This window comes from Carex rostrata, chromosome 8 (genome assembly GCF_964058835.1).
Source record: "Carex rostrata chromosome 8, lpCarRost1.2, whole genome shotgun sequence".
In the NCBI taxonomy this organism is placed as follows: Eukaryota; Viridiplantae; Streptophyta; class Magnoliopsida; order Poales; family Cyperaceae; genus Carex; species Carex rostrata.
Window position 1 is genome coordinate 17,924 of NC_135925.1, and position 21,223 is coordinate 39,146.

Consider the following 21,223-nt stretch of genomic DNA (forward strand, 5'->3'; position numbering starts at 1 on the left):
TAATTTTACAGTATTCACGCAAGTCAAAGCTGTGGACAATTAGACGCTTCCTTTAAATTTTCCACATTTAAAGAAGTTAGTGTCTGAGAAACAAAGTCAACACAAAGGTAAATATTAAATCAAGACTCTGAAAATCAGAATCAGATTCGAAATCATTCATTTGAATGTGGAATCGGATAAATCAGTCGGAATCGGATAAATCAGTCGGAATCGGATAAATCAGATCGGAAACTTGATTTTTTTTTATTTTAAAGTATGTTTTGTACTAAAAAATATTGTTAATAAAATAATTAATTACAATTATGTTTTGTACTATAGGACACAAAAAATTCTTTAGTAATGCAAAAAAAAAAAAAATGGCTCTGGACCACAACTTGGTCCCACAAGGAAAACATACATAAATTAGAGGCATTTATATATATACTAGGAACATTTACCTCTAGTCTTTTGTAGCCGAAATTTTTAAATATACTATTATTCAAAAAATAATAAGCCAAAACATCATTTTTCTGTGGAAATTAAAAAATGACATGACCACATCCCCTAGAAGCGGCTACCTTTTAAGTGGCCGCATCTAGGAAAAGCGGGCAGAATTTTGGGCCGCTTCTACGGGATGCGGCCATGGCTGCTTCTAGGGGCTGCGACCACCCAATTATTTTTTTTTTCAGAATGTATTTTTTTTATTTAATTTGTTTTTGTTTTGATTTATTGTGTTTTTGGTTTTGATTTATTCTGTTTTTGGTTTTGATTTATTTGTTGTTTTTTGTTGTTTTAAAAATAGTTGTAATTGTTTTTTTGTCTCTTATTTTGAAAATATTTTACTTTCGTTGAAAGAAATTAACATGTCGTTACGTTTAAATTTTACTGTGATGTCAAAATGATAAAAGATAAAAGCGGAATAGTACGATAAAAAAATTGTATCTGACAAAATAAGCATCCTGATATAACAAATCACAGTATCTGACATCACTATAGTAAAAAAAAATGAATACTACAACCTAATAGTCAGAAGGAGTGAACGGCTGCCTCGCCCTCCTAGCCCTCATACTCCGAATCAAAACTGCAATCGGTGTATAATCATCCATAGAATCATCTGAGTTATCGGGCGACTGCTAGTCCTCTGCCTGAGCATCCTCTACCTGAGCATCCTGAATCTCAATGTCGGTCGACTGCTGGACTGCAGGACCGAATGCTACTGTCTGTCCAGTCTCGGAAGGCGGGAATAAACCGTAGGCACGTCTCATGATAGGATCCTCTATGGAGATGGGAGGATACTGCGTGGAGGTGCCAGCAATGTCCGAGATGGGAGGATACTGAGTCGGCTGTGTGCAGGTGCCAGGAAACGGCGGGAAGGGGATCGGCTGAACAAACCCTGGTAGATATGCAGGAGGCAACGACTGAGTCGCAATGTAACTCGGAGAATACAAACCATCGCGGTCTGTATTGATATTGAAGCCTAGCCCGTCGTCCTCCGCGTTCGGGTACCAGAGAAAGTCTAACACGCGATCAGTGCGGTACCGGATACCGGGCACCACAGATGTCAACGCCTCATCGACGTACTGTGACATCTCAATAGGAGTAGGTATAGGGGCTGCACCTCGACTGGAAGAAGGTATATCTCTCGTAGATGCCATGCTGTATTTTATATTTTGGTTTTATTAGAATTTATAATTATTTTGGTCAATGACTAATTATTTCGGTCCATAACTAATTATTTTGGTCAATAACTAATTTTTTGGACAATTACTAATTATTTCGGTCCATAACTAATTATTTTGGTCAATAACTAGGTTTGGTACATATCTAAACCCTAAATTCTAAACCATACTCCTAATTCTACACCTACTCCTACTCTTATTCCTAATCTAAACTAAAAATTGAAATTAGAAAATAAGAAAAAAATTACCTGATTCGAAGGGATTGAGAACCAAATGGAATTGTGACAAAAAATAAAACCAGTGGCCACTATTTATAGGCCTGAGGGGTGGCCGCATCCCCTAGAAGCGGGCAGGGGTGGCCACATCCCCTAGAAGCGACCATGGCCGCAGCTCATAAAGGCGGCCCAAAATAGTGGCCGATTTCTGTAGATGCGGCTACCAAAACAGTGGCCGCTTCTAGGGGATGCGGCCATGTCATTTTTATAATTTCCACAGAAAAATGGTGTTTTGATTTATTATTTTTTGAATAATGGTATATTTAAAAATTTTGGCTTTTGTAGTCAATCACGTGGAACATTCCGGTCTCACTCAGCCCGATTCCGAGTTGAATCAATTTGCCGATTTTCAGAACCATAATTAAACAATTTTAGTTCAATGGAAATATGAATTGAGAATGAAAAGCATAAATTATAATATGATGACCCCAATAAAGCTAAACTAAAGTTTTAAAGTATTGCTAATTTAAGGTATGATGATGTGAATAACTTTGAGATGAAGGCCCCGAGTGCAACTATGGCCCACCCATGGCCGGAACACCTACTGCCTCTCCATGTGGCCCTTGGTGCTGCAGGTGGGGGAGCAAAATCGGAGCTGATACACCACAGCTGGACCAACTGTACCGTCTCATATGCCTCGTACCGATTTACTAGTGGCAAGTGATGACTTAATATCTTCTATCATGTTGGTGTAGGAGTTTATTTCATATAAATAAAACGGCTGCTCTTCATCATGTTATACTTAATGTTTTATACCATTTCAGTATACTAAGGTTGTACTCTTTGTGTTTGGTCAGATTGTTATCATAATTACTGTACTTCTATTTTCATAATCCTTCGTATTATGTAATAGCATGGTTCAAAAAGTTTAATCCAGTAAATTTATGAAATCATTCTTTTCCTAAATTTGGACTTATTACTGCAAAGTCTTTGCAGTAGGTTTAGCCATCAAAACATTTTTAGGTTAAAGTAGAAGATTAGTACTATACTACTATTGCTTGTTAGATTTGTATTTTATTTTTTGTTATATTACAAGGTTCTAGAAAGAAGCCAAAGATATAATCGAGATGCCAAGTTGTGTTTTTTATGTGTTAAATTCATGCTTCGATGTTTATCATAAAACAATTCTTATTCAATTGAATGAGTATACATCACATGTATATGGTTATATCATGAATTATTTCAGGCTTAAAACCATCTAGGTTAAAGCTATCATATGAACTGCATTACATATGGCGAGGCCTGCCGCAAATTGTACCACAGGTGCTACGCTGGTATCTCAGGATTTTTACACTTCTTTCTATATATTTTATATTGCTTTCCTGTGGCGCAGCCGCGCAGGCATGATCTATCCTGTGTGATGGACTTTTACCAGTCTATTGTGTGGTGCTCACAGAAATTCCTGCTGGTTACTTTCTAGTTAGCTGTAACATTTTCATGTAGACATAATCAACCTATAATGTCTTGTTTAACAAGAATTAAAATACCACCATTACACCGGTGGGAGCGCACACACAAACACACCGGGCTCCTCTCATGGCATGTGACACTGCCTGGTGCAGACTTTGTCGCTGCCAGTTTGCCTAGCCTTCTTCCTTCACTCCTCTTAAGCGACCCCGCCGCAGTTATGCTGGTTCATCCATAAAAGTACGGTTTAAAGAGGCGCTGATTTAATTTTTGAGTTGCAAGTTCAATTTGGAGACAATAGCTTCTGTCCTTCTTCCAATACTCTCTAGTGTAGCATTCTGTGAGAGCTGACGAAGCAAAATGAGCGTCGTTACTCTTAGTTCTTCAAATGACACTACATCACTAATGTCAAAGAAAAGCACATTCAAAAGCCACCATACTCAGCTGTCTAACCCAAGCACCCTCTAGTTAATTATTATTTTTTGATCTATATCCGGCCCTTTTTTATGTCATTTCAACAGGTCCGGCCCTTGTATTTTAGACGTAGATTATATCCATCTGATCAAAAGGATAAGTCTCTTCGGACATCCTGATTAATTTTTTCATGATATAATAACACCTCTCCTCCTGTCTCATGCAATTGGTAGTCCACTCAGATATAGATAAAATGCATCAATCTGTGTGCTCCTGACATCCACCATATACATATTATAAAATGTCAACTGTTCAATAAATTGTATATAGTACATAGGGTCTGTCTAAATTGTTACTGGCAGCATTTCAGCAGAGGTGCTGCCGGGGCTATATTTAGCCGTGTGATGTCCAAACAACAAATCCAAACCGTTAAATGTTTAATCTATATTATAATCTACTTGGAGACCAAATTTTACATTTTTTAGAATTTTTTTACTATATATTAAGCTGGTTTGAAAACCGCTAATTTCAGTAAATTTCTGCAGCATTGAAATCAGCAGTTTTCAAACCAGCTTAATATATAGTAAAAAAATTCAAAAAAATGTAAAATTTGGTCTCCAAGTAGATTATAATATAGATTAAACATCTAACGGTTTGGATTTATTGTTTGGACATCACAAAATAAAAAAAACAGTGACAGCACTGCCGGCAGTAAATTAGCCACAGCCATAGTACATAAATCATTATATTCCTTAGGACTGAAATTGATGTTTTCTCCCGCTCTTTTCTAAAGGAAAAAAATTGGCCAACTTGTGAGCTAGCACATGCAATGGAGTCTTTTCATCTTCATAATTTTGATATAGATGTATCACAACATACTGCCTCTCCATGTGGCAGTATGGCCCACCTGTGGCCGGAACACCTACTGCCACTCCATGTGGCCCTTGGTGCTGCGGGTGAGGGAGCAAAACCGGAGCTGATACACCACAGCTGGACCAACTGTACCGTCTCATATGCCTCGTACCGATTCACTAGTGGCAAGTGATGACTTAATATCTTCTATCATGTTGGTGTAGGAGTTTATTTCATATAAATAAAACGGGTGCTCTTCACCATGTTATACTTGTTTTATATCATTTCAGTATACTAAGGTTGTACTCTCTGTGTTTGGTCAGATTGTTATCCTAATTACTGTACTTATCTTTTCCAAAAGTTTAATCCAGTAAATTTATGAAATCATTCTTTTCCTAAATCTGGACTTATTACTGCAAAGTTTTTGCAGTAGGTTTTGCCATCAAAACCTTTTTAGGTTGAAGTAGAAGATTAGCTAGTACTATAGTACTATTGCTTGTTAAATTCCTTTTTTTTTTTTTTTAAATTAAAAGGTTCTAGAAAGAAGCCAACAAGATATAATCGAACTGCTATGTTGTGATATATACATCTATTTCTAATTTTGAAGATTCAAAATTCAAGATATAATTGTGATGCAATCGAGAAGCTAGCCAACAAGATATAATTTTGAATTTTCAAATCCTATAGAATTCTACAGAAATAGATGTATCACAGCACTGGACAGTCTATATCCTTCTTGAAATTATTCGTTACATATTATTTTAAATACAGTGTTTTAGAAATTCATAAGTGAGTTCAACAAATAAAATTCCACACGTGGGATGCATGGTAAAATATTACTTCTAGTATATACATTAATTTCTAGTTAACATATAACGTCACCGTACGATAGTCTTTTTAAGACTTGAATTACACACCTTGACCTGCTACGGTAAAATGTTTCATTTTGTCTTTCTTTGTACATAGTATATTTCTACAAAGCGTGTGGAATAATATTAGAAAACTACAAAAGCCAATGCACTCTCAATACCTCATCTCCAGTTATATGGCAATTGTAGTCTGTATATATTCACTGCCTCCAATAAGGCGTTGATTATCAGCCAAATGATTAAACACCAAAAATGGTGTTCAGAAAATTTCAATACTAACACTCTCACAACTCGTCTCTCAAAATTTCGCATTGAAGTCCAGATAATGGTAAAAATAAAATATATTAGTAATAAACCTCTCCAGTTCAATGTATCACTGGAGAAGATGGCAGCTTCAGTATTATCTGAACTGAAGTATTCAGATTGTCAAACAGGAAAGTGATATTTTACTACAAAATTACTTGGAGCTCAAGCTGTCTTTCGCCTATAAAAGATATGCATTCCCTCACCGGCTCTTTGTGAAAAACCAAACACAACATAAGAGCGATCAAAGCCCTAACACAGTTGCACATATAACTTTTTTTTGCATCTCTAAACAAAACATCCCTTTGTGAACCATTGCTACCATGGACACATTCTTCCTTGCTCACGGTGCAGTGACACTTGTCGTGGATGAGACCATCCCCGTACGGTCATTTTTGCAATCATGGAAATCAGACATGATGCAGGAAGCACCAAGGGCGATACTCATGATTTCAGGGCATTGGGACACTGATGGACCGACTGTGAACCTGGTTCATGGAGAAAATGACACCATTCATGACTTCAAAGGGTTTCCCCGATTCTTCTATGAGGTTAGGACTTCGGATGATATAGCAATAGACATGTCAGCATGAACTAATTAAATATTTTATTGTATATATAGTTCACCTCTCTTCTTAGATTTCTAAATTTTTTGGTTGATAATTAGAAATCTTTTGGAATTGATATGGCCTATGTATAATATTTCTACAACAAAACTTTCCAAGTGCAATTACCTTCAGGAGATATCTTTAGTTGATCTTCCAGTTGATATGGCCTAATTTTGACATTTTTTGCTTCATTTTTCTCTTTTGTAAGGATTTTCTAATAACATCCAACAAAACCAATTAATTACAAAAATTATTGGTTCAGCTCAAGTATCCTGCACCCGGTGCACCTGATCTTACCCAGAAGGTGACAGAGCTTCTCGACAATTCCGGGTTCGGACCTGTCAAGCAAGACAAGACCCGTGGCCTTGACCATGGTGCATGGGTCCCACTGATGCTTATGTATCCGGAGGCAAGCATACCAGTATGCCAGCTATCAGTACAGACCGGGAAGGGTGCAGAGTACCATTACAACTTGGGAAAGGCACTCATGCCACTTAGAGATGAGGGTGTACTCATTATTGGGTCGGGTAATATAACCCACAATTTGCAGGCTTTAGGACCCATTGGTGGACCCATCCCCAAATGGGCTTCGGATTTCGACACGTGGGTCAAGGATTCTATTTTAAACGGAAGGTACATGCTTACATATATGCTTCCCTCCTGATCTTTTGAATTTTATTTCAAATGTACATAAAATAACTCACTTCAAAAAGGATAATGTTCAAGTAGCTAATAATTGTGAATTTGTGGTGCTTTGTGAAGGTATGATGATTTGAACAACTATGAGGAGAAGGCCCAGGATGCGAAGATGAACCAGCCGAGTCCAGATCATTTCTTTCCTCTCTTTGTGGCTCTTGGTGCCGCTGGTCATGGCGCAAAAGCAAAGCTGATACACCACAGTTGGACCAACAGTGTCATCTCTTACGCCTCATACCGGTTCACTGCTGCTTAGTGATGAACTTTATTGTGGGCAGATCGAGCTGTTTGAAATCATTGAATATTGAAAATAGGAATAAACAATGTTTTTCTTTCTGAACTTCCCTTCACTGTACTTAGTTTTTTCGTTTGTGTAATCCTTTTAAACACATATATAGTCAAATATTTAAGTAATTCCATCTGTTGACTGTTGTATTTGAGAAACACACTGGGAAAAGTTTTACTTTATTTGGATCATCCTTTGGTTACCGGATGATCGATGGGAATAGTTAAGCCTTAAATTGGAAACTCCAGATTTATGAACGTTCAATTATTTATGATGTTTGATTTAGATGATCACACAATTGCTGCTCCGCTTTTCTTGGTTATTGTCTTGACAATGACACACTTTCAAAGTTATTGTCTTGATAATGTGTGTAAAGTGAAGAAAGAATTTAGGGTAATATATAAGAGCTTACGGAAATAATTCATACGAAGAAATCAACATGAGACAATTAAGGCAACGGAGCTGCGTGGCTGTATTGAAATTAATAGAAATGAATGCTGTAAATACGTGATTGATATAATCAAATAAAAATAGAACTTATGAAGTTGACCTAATTAATAAAACAAAATTACTAATTATACCGTTTCATTTTTTTTATTTAAAGAGTAAAGCTTGGGTGCTATGGATAGCATAAGGCTATCCTTGATACGGTTTTAAAAACTTATCGTATAAACTTCAAACTTCGATTTAAGTAGCTCAGTAAATTAGTTATATAATTAATTTTGTAGAATACCAATTTTTATTATTTTTGTATTTTCTTTTGACTGTTTTTTATGATTTACGAAAGATGACAAAAAATAGCCTAAAATATTGACAAAAAATAAAAATTGGTATCATCAAGGTTCTAAATAGCATTTATCGCGTCATACCAGGAAGCCTACAAAAAAACCTATAGTGAATAGCGTCGCTATAGCTAAAGCTATTCTACATAGCGTTTTTTTTATTTTTATAAAAATTATATCATATATTTGTACTAATTGTCAACATTATCTAAGTCTCATAAAACAATAAATAACATCAAATTGATTAAAAAATTATAATATTTATATTGAACCAATACAAAGTCCAAATTGCAACTCAAAATATCCATAGTAATACTAATATCATAAACTATCGATCTCATTCTATTCAAAATATATTCAGCATCATGACATAATCTATCTTTTTTCTATTTAAATTTCAAAATAACCTAGACATCATGGCATAATTAAGTATCATTTTGTTACTTCAAGAAATATCTTAATATATTCAATCTGAGCCTTTATTTAAAGCCCATATAAATTGAAAAGAAAAAAAAAACAGCTTATGTTGCATAGCGCGCTATAGCTTCCTTATTTGATTTTGTTTGATGGATCTCTTATTTAATAATTAATAGTTCAATATAAAGCTTAGTACGTCAATTGCAAAAAAAAATCATTGTTAAACTCCAATCTGAGCCTTTATTTAAAGCTCATATAAATTGAAAAAAAAAAAAAAAAACAACAACTCATGTTGCATAGCGTGTGCTATTTGCGCTATTGCGGACCACTATTACCGCTATAGCATCCGTAGCTCAAATAGCGCGTTTTGATCATAGCTTAGCGTTTAGGGTCCAAAAACGTTATAGTGCGGCTATAGCGGCGCTATTTAGAACACTGGGAATTCTACAAGTTCATTATATAACTATTTATTGAACTACTTAAATTAAAATTTGAAGTTTATACGATAGGTTTTTGAGGCCGTAGCATGGATGGCCGTATGCAATCCATAGCACCCAAGCCTTACTCTTATTTAATATATATTGTTTCAAAACGTTTTATTTTTATCAAAGACATATGAGTGTTAAAGAGAGACCAAAATTCTTCAAAATTTATATAAAGAGCCAGCCATAATATTTATTTATACATTCAAATTATCATAATATTATTTTATGACATATGATTTTGTTACAAATTAAAGACCTATAATTTAATTACTCTATTATTAAAAAAATTGTAACCATAAATAATAATACTTAACTTTTTGACATGTTATAAAAGCGACCTATTTCTCAATTGATGAATTTATTTATAACTAGGAATTTGTATGCGCAGCATCAAAAGGCACGTAGCTTATATTTATTGAATTCTTGATTTAAAAGATAAGTGCACTCAGTACAACATTGTAATACACACTTTCACTGAATCAAAAAATGGGTTCAAGGAAAGGAATAGCTTGGGACAATATGGGCTACACATATCTTATATTTTTGGGATTTTAGATTTTTATGGGAGGGTTTTTATATCAAATGTAATCTCCGGTGAAAAGTTGTGATTAATAAAGATATTGCGTATGGGCACGTTTCACGCAAAAAAAAAAAAGTGTGTGAATTCGCAATTTCCGTCCAATTTAACTATCACGCCTTCCAGGTTTCCTTGTAGTTTTGTTGGAAAAAGTAGCTTCCGAGCTACCTGTAGCTAGCATAACAACATGTCGTGCTACCCCCACAAAAAATTCTTGAATAGACTTGAAACAACGAATTCAAACCATTGAAACCGATCTACTTCACGAGTGATTAAATAATATCGGACAAAAGGTATTGATCTGTATCGAAATATTGTGATACAATTTCCTTATTCATAAAATTCATTTTTATCTATAATTAAAAATTACCTAGATGTCAAATAACCAATTTGAATATATCATTTCTTGTTTTATGTCATTGGGACAAGATTTTACTGAAAATATAATCTGAAAATAGATATGGCAATAAGTCGGCAGCCCCGCTTGCTCTATTTGTCAGTTTAATTAAAATAGAACTCTTATATATTGGTTGCCGAAATTAGAAACAGAAAATACAGCATGGCAAAATTTAGTAACCTAAACTTATACTTTCCGAATTAGTACACTATTACCTTTGAGTATATATTTAACATAGATTCAGAGGCCAATTTCTCTATGCATTTCACATCTTCTCCTTGTCCTGATCAATTTACATCAGATACAAACTCAAAAGGTGATCTTTCATTAGTCTTTGTTCCGTAAGGTATTGTTTTCAACTTCACTTTCAATCTTCAATATTTATGTACTTTACGTAGTTCATATTTCACCATTCTAGTATTTCAATTTTTTGGGTTCATCTGAACCTATGCATCCGACTAGGCTTTATTTGATAAAATGCCGTAATTCAACTCACCCTGAGTGTTTCCTGGCATCTTTTTAGTACCACTGGTACCAGTACTTGTCTAACAATGTATGATTTTGTTTTATGAAATCGGTGGAGCACTCCACTTTGATCAAAAAAAAAATAATGAATGAATTCAGAAATTATATATGTAAATGCTTCACTCGTGAAGTCTATTAAAAAGAATTTTAGAGGTGGCACGGTATGTTCCTATGCTACAACACTAGCCTTATTCTATTTTCATAATTGATGAAAATAAATAATTTAATAGAAAATGTATATATTGATCTGTATCTAAGATACAACTTCCTTATTAATAAAATTCATTTATATCTATAATTAGAAATTACCTAGATGTCAAATTACGAATTTAAATATATCATTAATTTCTTGTTTTATGTCATCGTGACAAGATTGTACTTGTGATAAATAAGTTAGTTCAATTGAGTTTAAAAATATATTGTAAAAATACAGATGGACGTAATAAGTCGGCAGCCTGACTTGCTAAATTTGTCAGTTTAATTAAAATAGAGCTTTTATTGAATGCCGAAATTAGGAACAGAAAATATACCTTGGCAAAATTTAGTAACCTAAGATTATACTTTCCGAATTAGAACTATGCCGAATTTGTGGTACTTCGGAGTATATATTTACATAGATTCAGAGGCTAATTTCTCTATTCATTTCTCATCTTCTCCTTCTCCTGATCGGTTTACATCAGATAGAAACTCGAAAGACGAAAGGTGATCTTTTGTTAGTCTTTGTTGCGTAAGGTATTTTTTTCATCTTCACTTTCAATCTTCAATATTTATGTACTTTACGTAGTTCATATTTCATCGTTCTAGTATTTCAATTTTTTGGGTTCATGAGAACCTATGCATCCGACTTGGTTTTATTTGATAAAATGCCGTAATTCAACTCACCCTGAGTGTTCCCTCATATTTTTCTAATAAATACTAAACAACTGATTTGTCCTTGAACAGTTATCAAGATTGGAGCGGTACTTGACCTTATTAGTATCCATCATGGGGTATTTTGGAGAAGACACTGATTACATATTGATTGAAAAATATGAGGCTGGATTTTTCCGATTCAAAATCAATTATATAGAACTTGAAAACAGAATTGCCTTCTCGCCCTTTATGTCTCCAGAGATTTGTTCAGGAGGGGTTGTTTGGCATTTAAGTTACTCCAATGCATTTTGCCGGTCCTCATCCATACCGAGGGGTTCTGTGTCGCTCAATATTTGGATTAATACATTCGGTTATCAACAAAACTTTGAATTAAGTGTACTTGATAGAGCCGGCAACCCGTTAATTAAAGACGTGTGTTTCTCGAGGAGCATCACCTTATGATTATATCTCTCTATTAATTTTGAAATCTGTTATACAAGAAGAGGCTCTCGTTGATCATGATGGTTGGTTCTTCGTAGAATGCAAAACCACTTGAGGCAGTTCGTGAAGCACCATGCATCCAAATAGGTATCGGTAGCAGCTTGGTATTTTGAAGAATGGGGAGAAAACGGATGCATGCAACTCTAGCTTTAAATTTTTTGAATTCAATGTTTTCCAGAACTTAAAATGTTATATTTAGTTTAATTGACTATTTTGTTCTTCGTTTGATGGGTTGTGTTTGTATTTCCACTGTTTGGTATTGCTTTTAGCTAGTTTCATATTTCTTAATTGTACTAATAAAGGCTTACATGCGCTGAGATGCAGTTAATCGTAAAATAAAATCAGAATATCCAACAGGCCGATATGTTTATTTATTAAGGCTATTCTTAACATCTAACCTCTTAATTTGCTGCACCAATCTATACCTCGATCCGTAGATATAAGCCTATATTTAATTTTGTATCCCTGAATCCTTTAAAACAAAAAAAAAAGTGGCATTTTTCTCAAGCAATATTCGAATTTTAATTTAAACATTCTTAATTAAGTATTACAACTCTAATTAAAATATAGTTTGATGCATTATAGTAAGCAAAGCAAACGTATATATATATAGAACATTAATATATTTTACATCATCTTAACTAAATTATTTAAGATGGATAATTCTAGTATGTATCTAAGTTTTAATGTGCATTCATTGTTAACATAAATATTGATGGCCAAAATTTAATCATTTTTAAAATATAGTAACTTTCTTTCTTTTTTTCGAAAAATGAGAGTATTATCGTCATGAAAAAATATTTACCTTGTTCGAGAGTGATCACATCACTCTCGACTAATCAATTGCACTAAATTGAAAATTCATATGCACGAATTTTGCCGCACTAAAAAATAGTAAAGTAAATTAGTCATGTTATTACCAGTTATGTTACATAATAACAGGGTACATCAGGTCACATGTGTCGATCACACTTGACATGATTGTCCTCCACTACTTTAGTCACATCTTGTCACGTCACGCAATTTGATTCAGTCACGTTAACTTACCTCACATGACACGTTATGTGACCAACTTTTTGAAAAGTATTTCTTAATTATAATTTATTTGTAATAGTTTCTTTTGTATTCTATTTTGTTATTATATTTTATGAACTATCTTAAAACTTGAAAACAATAATTAAACTATATTAGTCAATTCACATTTGATTGCGTGACAAGACAATCCGCTTGCATCACTATCATCCACTATTTTAATCACGTCACGTAAAAATAAAATAGATCATGTGTCGTTCTGTGATGTGACATGACGTGACTAAGTTACGGTGTGTTTGACACGTCACATCATGTTTTTCCTTCACTAACTAAAGTAAACCCGTATAACCAAATAATTTGCTAATGAATCACACTCTATGGCAATTTAAAAAGTTTTACAACGTTAATCATTTTCAATGCATTAAAATTCATGTGTTTGGGGCATCAAAAGGCACATGGCATATATTTAGTGATTTTCTGATTAGAACAAGAAAAACAAAAAAACAATGTTCTCAGTACAACATTTTAATACACGTTTTCTGCTGAATCTAAATCTATTGAATATACTTTAAACAACATATCCAAACTGTAGAAACTGATCTATTTTATGAGTGATGCAATTAAACATAAAATCAAGGGGTCATCAAGTACAAAAAATGAACGCGTTAAAATGAGCTTATAAATCTTCATTTTTTTGACCGTTTGACTTTATAATAAATGAATTCAGAAATTATATATGTAAATGCTTCACTCGTGAAGTCTATTAAAAAGAATTTTAGAGGTAGCACAGTATGTTCCTATATATGCTACAACACTAGCCTTATTCTATTTTTATAATTGATGAAAATAAATAATTTCATAGAAAATGTATTGATCTGTATCTAAGATACAACTTCCTTATTAACAAAATTCATTTATATCTATAATTAGAAATTACCTAGATGTCAAATTTGCAATTTAAATATATCATTAATTTCTTGTTTTATGTCATCGTGGAAAGATTGCACTTGTGATAAATAAGTTAGTTCAATTGAGTTTAAAAATACAGATGGACGTAATAAGTCGGCAGCCTGACTTGCTAAATTTGTCAGTTTAATTAAAATAGAGCTGTTATTGAATACCGAAATTAGGAACATAAAATATACCTTGGCAAAATTTAGTAACCTAAAATTATACTTTCCAAATTTGAACTATGCCGAATTTGTGGTACTTTGGAGTATATATTTACATAGATTCAGAGGCTAATTTCTCTATTCATTTCTCATCTTCTCCTTCTCCTGATCAGTTTACATCAGATAGAAACTCGAAAGACGAAAGGTGATCTTTTGTTAGTCTTTGTTGCGTAAGGTATTCTTTTCATCTTCACTTTCAATCTTCAATATTTATGTACTTTACGTAGTTCATATTTCACCATTCTAGTATTTCAATTTTTCGGGTTCATCTGAACCTATGCATCCGACTAGGTTTTATCTTGATATTTAGATTTGGTACAATTATAGCTTCCACACCTATTCACTTGAGATCATTTATCATATAAATAAAGAAAAAGAATCTAAGAGAAGATGATGATTCAAATCAAGATTCTTTTTTCTTGTACCCGATGAAGAAAAAAAGAGGAAAGAAATCAATATACTAACCACAAAATGCTCTGTAAGACAGGCTGTCTCTTTGTAGTTGGATCTCCAACTTTTTGGAATGTTCCAAATTCCACTTGAGCATCCAAATCTGGATCAATACCAGCAAAAACATCTCTGAACAAGGTTCTAGCGCCATGCCAAATGTGTCCGAAAAAGAAGAGCAAGGCGAATGTAGCATGTCCAAAAGTAAACCAACCCCTTGGACTACTAAGAAAAACACCGTCAGATTTCAAAGTAGCTCGATCTAATTCAAAAATCTCACCTAATTGGGCACCGGAAATGTTTCAAAAAAGGTAGGCATACGACGTACAAAAAGCTCCCGACCTTCTTTATCTCTAAAAAGGGGGTGTCCTAACCATCCAACCGCTATTCCATCTCCGTTATCCATTGAACCTGCTCTAAATAATCCCCATTTTGCCGGATTATTACCAATGTAATCATAAAAAGCTAATTTATCAGGAATTTTAGACCAAGCTTCCGATAAACTTAGATTTTCGGCTAGCCCGGCGCTAACTCTTCGATATATTTCTTGTTGAAAGTATCCCTGGTCCCATTGATAACGAGTAGGACCAAATAATTCGATTGGGGTAGTTGCTGAACCATACCACATAGTTCCTGCAACAACAAAAGCTGCAAAAAAGACAGCAGCAATACTACTGGAAAGTACAGTTTCAATATTGCCCATGCGTAATCCTTTGTATAGACGTTGAGGCGGACGGACACTCAGATGGAATAAGCCTACTAATATACCTAATGTGCCTGCAGCAATATGATGAGAGGCTATTCCTCCTGGAACAAAAGGATCAAAACCATCCACACCCCAAGCTGGATTGACAGCTTGTACTTTTCCAGTTAGTCAATAAGGATCGGACACCCATATTCCAGGACCGTACAAACCTGTTATATGGAATGCGCCAAAGCCAAAGCAAGCTACACCTGAGAGAAATAAATAAATTCCAAATATCTTGGGCAAATCCAACGAAGGTTTTCCTGTACGTTCATCATAGAATACTTCTAAGTCCCAATATACCCAATGCCAGATAGCTGCCAAGAAGCACAAACCAGAAAACACTATATGTGCCGCTGCAACACCTTCATAACTCCAAATACCTGGATTGGTTACAGTTCCTCCTGAAATATTCCAACCGCCCCATGAATTGGTTATTCCTAAACGAGTCATAAAAGGTATAACGAACATACCCTGTCTCCACATTGGATCAAGAACAGGATCAGAGGGATCAAAAACCGCTAATTCGTATAAAGCCATCGAACCGGCCCAACCAGCAACTAGAGCTGTGTGCATTATATGAACAGAAAGTACCGGTTCCGATATATACCACTCTGATAGGTCCTGTGGGATTAGGAGCCGCTTTTATTCTCGCAGGAGGAACACAGGGGAAACGGGCTGCATTTTCGAACTCTATGATATCTTTTAAGATTCGAAACTTCGTTGATCTAGCTGTTCAGAATTATTCGTCGATTTTGAAAAACTTACGAGATAAACGCAAACTGGTTGATAAATTTTTAAGTGTTTGTGCCAAAAGCACAAGCTACTCGGAACATGAGCTACTCTCCATTATGGAAAGTGAGCCCATTTTATCACCTAGTGAAGCTATCAATTTTGGTATTATCGATCACGTAGTGAATATACATGAAGAGAACGAAAATAGGATCTTGGATACTCTTAATCTTTTTAGTGACCCCACCTATACCTATGAACAAAGTCGAGATTACCTTTTTTGAAATGCTATCTATCTCATGAGCTGTTTCGTGAGAATATCCGGCCCTTGGTGGGGGATCTGGTAATATTGGAATACAACTCTGGTCTTAGACGCATAAAAAGAAGAGTCCATTATATCATTGAAGTGATATAATAAAGATTTTTCTAAGATGAAACAAGATAAATTCAAAAAGATGATTACAAGTGGAGAGCGAATGGAAGAGAAACGAAAAAATATCGAGAAAGAATTACTTGAAGAAGAACTAGATCTAGAGGAACTGAATAAAATGAATGAAGATAAACTCGATTCAGATGAAGAGGAAGTCAACAAATTGATTGGAAAGAAATATACTCGAAACGAAATAGAGCAACTGTTTCTTCTCGCAGAAATAGAATCATCAGGAGAAATAGAAGAAAAAGAAAAAAACCTTGCTTATGATGAAGATGCTAATCAAAATTCAAAAAAATCAATAAAATCAAAAGAATCTAAGGAATCACAAGAATCAGAGGAATCAATAAAATCAACAGAATCTAAGGAATCACAAGAATCAGAGGAATCAACAGAATCAACAGAATCTGAAGAAGATATACCTTACATGGATAAGGTCGATTCTTATCAAAGAAAAACAGGTTTGACTGACGCTGTTCAAACAGGAATAGGTCAACTCGGCGGTATCCCTGTAGCACTTGCGGTTATGGATTTTGAGTTTATCGGAGGAAGTATGGGATCGGTAGTGGGTGAAAAAATAACCCGTCTAATTCAATATGCTACGAGAAAATCCTTACCTCTCATCATTTGTTGTGCTTCTGGAGGAGCTCGTATGCAAGAAGGAAGTTTCAGCTTAATGCAGATGGGTAAAATATCTTCGACTTTATTGAATTTTCAATTCCATGAAAACTTATTTTTAGTGTCACTTCTGACATCACCTACAACAGGTGGTGTCACAGCCAATTTTGGAATGCTTGGCGATATAATTATTGGTGAACCAGATGCAACCATTGCATTTGCAGGTAAAAGAGTGATTGAAGAAGTAATGAAGATCGAAGTACCCGAGGGTGTACAGGAAGCTGAATACTTATTGGAAAAGGGCTCATTGGATTCAATTGTACCGCGTAATCTTTTCAAAGGTGTTCTTAGTGAATTATTCGCGTTCCACGGTATCTTTCATTTAAATAGAGGAGGTTTATGAAAAAAGAATTGGTATGTTCCTTTCTATTGGATTTATGGAATCATTTTGTTCTATTTTTTATTATGTTTTGCTCATTTTGGTTTGAACCACGATTTTATATCGTGGAATTTGATTATTTCACGAACAATTTTGAATTGTACATTTTTTTCTGTGTTCTATAAATTTGTAATAGAGATTTTTCTCTATTTTATAGGATACATTTTCAAAATGTTCAAATTTCGAAATATTCATTTCGAAAACCAAATTGAGCAATATGCTAAGCTCATTCACGGGCTTATGCTAGCCTATACATTAATGTCCTTTAATGAAGACGAGCTAATGGAAAATTCAAAAAAGAGGCTTATGCTAGCCTATACAGGGTGAGTTGAATTACGGCATTTTATCAAATAAAACCTAGTCGGATGCATAGGTTCAGATGAACCCGAAAAATTGAAATACTAGAATGGTGAAATATGAACTACGTAAAGTACATAAATATTGAAGATTGAAAGTGAAGATGAAAAGAATACCTTACGCAACAAAGACTAACAAAAGATCACCTTTCGTCTTTCGAGTTTCTATCTGATGTAAACTGATCAGGAGAAGGAGAAGATGAGAAATGAATAGAGAAATTAGCCTCTGAATCTATGTAAATATATACTCCAAAGTACCACAAATTCGACATAGTTCAAATTTGGAAAGTATAATTTTAGGTTACTAAATTTTGCCAAGGTATATTTTATGTTCCTAATTTCGGTATTCAATAAAAGCTCTATTTTAATTAAACTGACAAATTTAGCAAGTCAGGCTGCCGACTTATTACGTCCATCTGTATTTTTAAACTTAATTGAACTAACTTATTTATCACAAATAAGTTAGTATTTTCCCGAATTTTGCGGTATTTCAGTTTTGCTTATTTGTGAAATTGAGTAACCGAAAATTTGTTTTTACGGGTTTTCGTCTTTTCCCTGTGAATAGTGTTTTTGCATAAAACCGCAGTTTATAGTATTCCTGGCAAAAGAAATAAACTGCTATCTGGTTAGTCCTGGTGGATAACCTATAGAGGCACCATACATTTGGTGCTCCGTGGAGATTCATTCCCCTGGTGTAGCTCTTCTCGCTCGGTTTGCATTCCAACTGTGATTTGGAAAGAATGTATAAATTGTTATATTAATCTATTTATTTAGAAAATCAATTATGGAGTAGATCTGTAAATAGGATTAAACGGATCTTCTTGATTCATTTAATCCGTAGCTTAAGTTAGATGTAAAAAATTTTGTTTTACTCTTTCCACAGCTTAAGCTAAATTAAGGGGTTTGAACTGTCAAAACCCCAACAGAGTATCACTACCCCGATCGGGTATCTCGATAGTTTGGCTTGGATGCTTTCATCCCAGAGCTTCCGTTGATGGGCAAGGATGAAATCGACAAGTTCCACAAGTAAGTATCATCTACTTAATTTCATTATCACTTCAATATTGCCACTGTTTCTCTCATTTCTAATTATTTGTACTTGCAGTACAGCGCACACTAAGTCTAAAGTCGACTGGAGCCAGCATTTCGTCATGCAGTACAACTGGGCTCGACATCCGGAGTAGCACTTATGGAGCCCGCCATCTACTGCATCATTGGGTGCTGGTCCCGGGAATCTGAGATATGTCGTATGGTACCAGAGATGGGGCATGCCGTCAGTCTACCTGACAGGCCATTATGGTGAGACCCTTCGACGTAGACTGATGGATTCATCCAGCAATTATATGCCTTGGGGTCCGATCAATGCTCGCTCGGTAAGTACAACCGAAACATACTTCAATTTAAATTGCAAAATTTAATTACTTACTGTTGGCATAATCATGTTGTGTGCAGCTGTTGACCGCTATGAGATGAGTTGGACACAGCTTGGTGTGCATGGCGAAGGATGCTTGGCGATATATAGGATGCCAAATGCTCGAGCACACTGCACCAATCGTGGAGACAGGCGGTTTTGAAGGCCGCCTCGTTGGCATGCTGCGCGATGCTGGGGAGAACATCAATTGGAGGGAGATAAAGTCCGCACAACGAAATCTGGAGTACCAACCAGAGGCCATCTACGGTCACGATATGCCGCCACCTCCTGCAGGTAATTACAAGTTAATATTAAAAGTACGACACACACAATATTCTTATTTTTGTTGAATTGTTCGTTCTAACTCAGTTAACTTCCAATTATGCAGTTTATGACTCAGGTTGGGCGTTCCACGACTGGGTGTTGAATACCCAAGGATGGGATGCTTATAGAAATAAATACGGAGTTCCAGTAAAGCTTGGCATGGTCAGTCACCGCTTTTTATTATTTATTGCAGAGTTCTTTGTATGTAGCAAAACTAACATTATTTTAATCTAGGATGGAGCACCTCGTTGGAATGCCAATCTCAGTTTTACCGTGGATGAGCTGACCTCGTTCGACACAAATGTAGAGGCGTATGGCTCCCACGAACCACGATATGGAGTGGAGATGGAGCACGACTTTGAGGCTGGTGGGAGTTCATCTCAGACTGCAGATGGCTTTGTCTCTGCATTATTTGGCGCATCGCCTCCTGCCACGTATGCTACAAGCTGGGAGCAAGATCCATGGGAGCTGCGTACACAGCCCGCCAATGCAGAGTCAGCTACTGTATTTCATCCATGGGTAGCCAGTACAGGTACGCAGCACATGTATACGGGAGAGGAGGATGAGGATATGGGAGACGATGAGGAGGATTTGGGAGAGGAGGCGTTAGGAGATGTGAGTCCGCAGAGGCGCGTGCAGCCGCATAGGCATGGCAAGGGCATAGCGGCTCCTAGGTTGTCTCCATCCGGAAGGAAACGACGAGGATGAGTGTAGAGTTTTTGTTTATTGTGATATAGTTCTGACTGTAGTATTTTGACTATGGGACTGTTGTATTATACGTTTCTGATTATGTTGGCGCGCATTATGTTGGCATTATGTTTTTTTTATTTTATATTCATGTTGGTATTATGTTTGTTTGCACTTTACATTTCATCATTATAACACAGTTTAATAATACAATTAAAGTTCAACAATACACTTAAAGTTAAACAATAGAATTAAAAGCGCAACAATACACTATATTAAGAAATTATATTGAAACCGTAATTTTTATTTGCGACCCACACTTCTATTTAAAAAACTAACATCTTTTTCTTTAACAAACTACATTTAAAAAAATAATAATTTAAGTTACATGACATAATAATGGGTACATTAATACATGGCTATTTGGAAAATAATTAAAAAAAATTAAAAAAAAAAACAATACGGGGCGCCCGTCTCTGGGGCGCTTCACATAGCATATAGGGCGCCAGTCCCTGGGGCGCCTCACTTGGCATGTGGGCAGAAATAAAAATAGTACACAGGGTTATTTTGGGGGCGCTCTATGGGGAATTTTGGGCCGCCCGAAGCCCAAGCGATCAGGGCAGAAATAAAAAAAATAGTACACAGGGTTATTTTTAAAATTAATTTTTTTTTAAGGAATATTAATAAAAATGGCCGCATCCAACTTTCTATCATTGGTTTATTATTTTAGTCCAAGCATTGAAGTTCTTAGTTTGCTTCCTAATTTTAATTATTATCAAAATATTCAAATTTATGTTAGAAAGTTGGATGGAATTTGAGGTCAGCAAGTAAGTCGGCAACCAATTTGATTAATAATAATAATAATAATAATAATAATAATAATAATAATAATAATAATAATAATAATAATAAGAATAATAATAATA

General features: G+C 35.0%; 1 protein-coding gene and 1 pseudogene across 2 annotated transcripts; one reads left to right on the top strand and one right to left on the bottom strand.

Moving 5' to 3' along the window:
- The first annotated feature begins 6,012 nt into the window (after positions 1-6,012).
- On the top strand, positions 6,013-7,550 carry LOC144558173 (4,5-DOPA dioxygenase extradiol-like). Its single transcript, XM_078306943.1, has 3 exons — positions 6,013-6,329; positions 6,649-7,019; positions 7,149-7,550. Exons 1-3 carry the CDS (start codon positions 6,102-6,104, stop codon positions 7,336-7,338), a joined length of 789 nt encoding a protein of 262 aa, XP_078163069.1. The 5' UTR covers positions 6,013-6,101; the 3' UTR covers positions 7,339-7,550.
- Positions 7,551-14,439: 6,889 nt separating this feature from the next.
- On the bottom strand, positions 14,440-16,426 carry LOC144557944 (photosystem II CP47 reaction center protein pseudogene; annotated as a pseudogene). The gene is made up of 2 exons (XR_013512821.1): positions 16,391-16,426; positions 14,440-15,924 (listed from the first exon to the last, which is right to left on the bottom strand). The product of XR_013512821.1 is annotated as a photosystem II CP47 reaction center protein pseudogene (transcript).
- Between the last annotated feature and the right edge of the window lie 4,797 nt (positions 16,427-21,223).